The following is a 4296-nucleotide window of genomic DNA, read 5'->3' on the forward strand; positions in this document are numbered from 1 at the left end:
ATATAAACATATTTATATATATACATATTTGTATATACATATATATGTAAATGTATATGTATATCTTTGCATATATATATATAAATATTATATATTAACATTAATATAGATATGTATTTTATTATATATATATATATATATATTATATATATATGTGTTTGTGTATATTTATATTTAAATATATCTATCTATATATCTATATTTTAAAATATATAAAACAAAAATCATTTTATCGAACCTATAAATGTTTTGTTTTGTTTAAAAAATAAATAATACTTGCTCAGCCTGCTCGACCTCGTGCGTTGCTTCACATTTTTTTTTAAACATATCGCACAATCCTATCTTCACCGAAATGCCACATGACATCGTCTAGGTCCCCTGAGCAACGGATACAACCTCTCCTATTTGCCATCGATTCACTATATACCACGGGTATGCGAGTCACGCGGAGATAAGAACAATTGGAGGAATGGTATAATGATCCAGTGCTAGTCGTCCAGATTATCCTCGCTCTTCGTACTAGATTCTCTCTCTCGTCCGAGTCACTGACATCTCGACTTCCATACGTGCTACTGAAGAACCCTGAGTCATTATTGTCCTGAGACCCTAAAAACAACGAGCGACGCTCATTATCTCGGAGAATCGGTTGTAGCAGTCCCGAGGGTTCGGCTTCGCTAGGCTCCCTGATTCTAGCACTGATTGTAGCATTTGCAGCGAATTCATCCTTCAGATTTTCTAGTTCCTCCTTCAGTTCCACCACTTTTTCCTCCGCCTCAGTTTTCGCATTCGTTGACTCTAATAGTTCTTTCTTCGCAGCGTCTCGTTTCGCGTCAGCTAGGCGCATCTTTTCCTTAATAGCGCTGAGTTCCCGTTGCAATTTCTGTTTTGCATTGGTGGCGTTCTCGAGGTCTTTCGATATTTTAATGTTCTTGTCAACAAGTTTGGCTGCCACGGTATCAAATTGCTTGATCGTTTCCTCTTTTTCCTTCGCCATCTCATCTCGAATCGTGTTTATACACAATTCTTTCTCTGCTTTTAGGTCTGTACACATTTGCTTCGCTGATTTCTCCGCATTGTTCTTCGCACCCGTTGCGGCTAATAGTGCGCGCTGTGCGCTGTTTAGGTCCTCGGTTGTGCTAGTAAGTTCCTGTTGCAATTGCTTTACAGTATCCTCGGATTCCTGTTCCGCAATCATAGCCAAAGACAGCGCAGCTTCTTTACTTTGGAGTTCGATCAATATGTTCTCTTTTTCCCTTTCAACCGTAGCAAACTTCTCTTTTACATCAGCAAGTTCGGCTACCTTGGTATCAAATTCATTTATCTTGTCCTTCGCACTTTGTTCTGCTGCGATGAGTGCATCCCTCGCTACAATCAAGTCCTGTTTTGCAGTCTCGCACTCCTTTTTTAATTGATCAAATTGATTGGTCATTTCCCCTTTTTCGTCCTTCGCACTTTGTTCTGCTGCGATGAGTGCATCCTTCGCTACAATCAAGCCCTGATTTGCAGTCTCGCACTCCTTTTTTAAATGATCATATTGCTTGGTCATTTCCTCTTTTTCGGCTGCAAGGCTATCCCGTTCATCAATAAGCTTCGTCATCTTGTCGCTTGGATCCGTTTCACATTTTGTTTTCGAGTTTCCAGACAATGGTCGCTGTAGTTGAAGCTTCAGATCCCTTATTTCATCCTGCGCGGCAAGATTTTGGGCTCTATCTGATTCCAATTGCCTTTCCACATGGCGCAACTCATAGTCTGGCAAGTGAGCACGTAATGCTTCGTGCAGATTTGCTCTGGGAATATAGAATGGCACAATACTTTCAAACCTATTGCTGCAAGTCACTAAGAAATTATCAAAAATGATACTGCTGCGCAACTGACAGAAATAATTTTTGAGGTCGACGTATGAAATATAGATTAAAAAAGTTTGTGATATCTTGCTGAAATACACACCTTATGCGTTTAAGATTATTAATCCGCGTTTTGCAATCCTCATGCAGATCAACATTCTGTTCCTCAATCATGATCGCAGACCAAAAAGGATATGGTAGCTATGTATTAAACACGTAAAGATCAAATCTAAAAAATGAAAGTGTGTTATTCCACAGCGTTCATATTTTCAACATATATATATGCTCTGGAAATAGTATAAATATAGTATCAGACTGAGATATATCGTATTTGGCTATTTAGTCAAATTAAAATCCGAGATCTTCATTTTTGATTAAACACCACGTGTCTGTGGGCTGTAGCTGCTTCCATCACCTCGATCGCATAGCGCAGCAAAAGCTCTTTCCGACTTTCGAATTTTCTCTTATCAAATCGCACACATAATTTTTTTATATAGTATTTTGTTTTTGTTTAACTGTAGATATCACAAAGCTAGTAGATCCCTTCCAGAACCTTTTGCAATCTCTACTCAGCTTCCGGATATCCCGTGTCAAGTCAAGTGCCTCGAACTCGAAGGCGTCGGCGCTGCACTTTTATTTAAATAGTTCCTACATACCATCTCTAGTTCTTCCTTGGACCTGTCCCACATCTACTAGGATTTTAGATTATGTACCTAAGTACATACTACATAGTAGGTCTCTGGAGTACTCTACATGCCTTTTGAAAAAAAGAACATTTCAGAAGAGATTAAAAAATCCAATTTTTAAAAAAGTACTCAAATAGAGAGGTTTGACTCATTGACTGTAGTGAGTAAAAAACTAAAAATAGGGATTCAAAAAGACAAATACCAATTTGAAAATCTACTTCATTGGTATATAGATGACTCCAATTATCATAATCAACGAGTAATAAACGTATGTTAAATCTCATCCTGAGCAAAAGTTATGAAAGATTCGAGTTTGTACCAGAACTGAAACTAGGCGCTCGTAGTCATCCATCCGCGTATGGATTTATATGATGCATACATGCGCCTAGTTTGACCCAGTTCTGGTACAAATTCGTACTTTCAAAACTTTTAAAGCAATTTGTCCAATCGTGATGAGATTAAACATTCTGTAGTTTATTACCCGTCAATACTATGAGTTCAAATTATATAACTACCAATGAAATAAATTTTTAAATGTATCTTTGTGTCAACCCCAATCCCCGGGTGTTAAATAAGTCCAATATTTGATTATTTGTTACAGGCTTACAGCTCCTATCTTTGTACATACAGTTATACGACATACACACGACACCTATGTAGTTCTATTTTATTTTAAAGATCAACAATTATCGTGACGTCATTCGCTAACATCTGTCCGAGAGATTAATAAAGAAACATATTTTGGTGCTTTTTCTTTTGCTCATTTCGTTTCATAAAAAAAAGGGAATGAATTCGGCCCTTGACTCCTTGAGTCCCTGACTCCTATTAAAAAACTTCAGACACATGCCATGGTGCTCAAAAGAGCAACAGAGACAAAATTTTGGTTTCTAAAAAAAGGTATTACATACAGTAATACATGCATACAGTAATCAGTAAAATGTACGAGATAAAATTCGGTTTTGTTTATAATAATAAAATGTCAACTATAAATCACGGCTGGGACAGTGGGACCCTCCTACATTCTACAATCCCAGCCCAGTACTCTCTACTAGATTAGAGTAGAGTAGTAGAACCTATGTAAAAATAGTATGTAGAGAGAGTCTCTCAGTCTCTCTAATCTAGTACTCTAGAGTCAAGACTCTACTCTAGATAGTAGAGAGATGTCAGATTTCACACAGTCACAGTGTGAGACTGTCAGTCTAAAAGTCACAGTTCACACAGTGAAAGATGAGTCAGACAGTAAGGGACACTGAGTCACTGACAGTCTGACACACACTATCTACTCTCTAGAGTTCTAGCAACGTGATGTCAACATATATGGAGCATAAAATTGCTCAGCTTTTTTACTTTTGCAAAACAATTTATGTAGAGCCTACGGCCCTATGTCCTGTAATTTATGAATAAAAAAAAAATTTCAAACATGGGGGCCTTTTCATTTTTTTAAAGGACCCTCAAATGGACATATGTCAACAATGAATCACGGCTGGGAGGAACATCGCAGGGCCTGAATACGTACAGACATGGGGGTAATATATTTGTTCATGATCAGCCTTCCAGACTGTCAAAAAAAAATGTCTCCCACCCACCTGGCACCAACAGAGAGGCAAAACACGCCCTAACACCAGCGTATACTTGTATACACACACCACGATTTCCCACGGCACCCCACCCATCCACACTCGTATGTACACACGAGTTCACATACAATCACTCACACACTCACACACATATATACACTCGCGGATACACAATCGCTCACTCACGCA

The 4296-nt window shown here is 38.2% G+C and overlaps 1 protein-coding gene across 1 annotated transcript; it reads right to left on the reverse strand.

Annotated features, from left to right (window-relative positions):
• Positions 1-488: 488 nt before the first annotated feature.
• SARC_08014 (hypothetical protein) lies at positions 489-2100 on the reverse strand (the record flags this gene model as incomplete). The annotated part of the gene is made up of 3 exons (XM_014298022.1): positions 1948-2100; positions 567-1787; positions 489-528 (listed from the first exon to the last, which is right to left on the reverse strand). Exons 1-3 carry the CDS (start codon positions 2016-2018, stop codon positions 489-491), a joined length of 1332 nt encoding a protein of 443 aa, XP_014153497.1. The 5' UTR covers positions 2019-2100.
• Positions 2101-4296: the final 2196 nt, after the last annotated feature.

This window comes from Sphaeroforma arctica (genome assembly GCF_001186125.1).
Source record: "Sphaeroforma arctica JP610 unplaced genomic scaffold supercont1.681, whole genome shotgun sequence".
Lineage (NCBI taxonomy): Eukaryota > Ichthyosporea > Ichthyophonida > Sphaeroforma > Sphaeroforma arctica.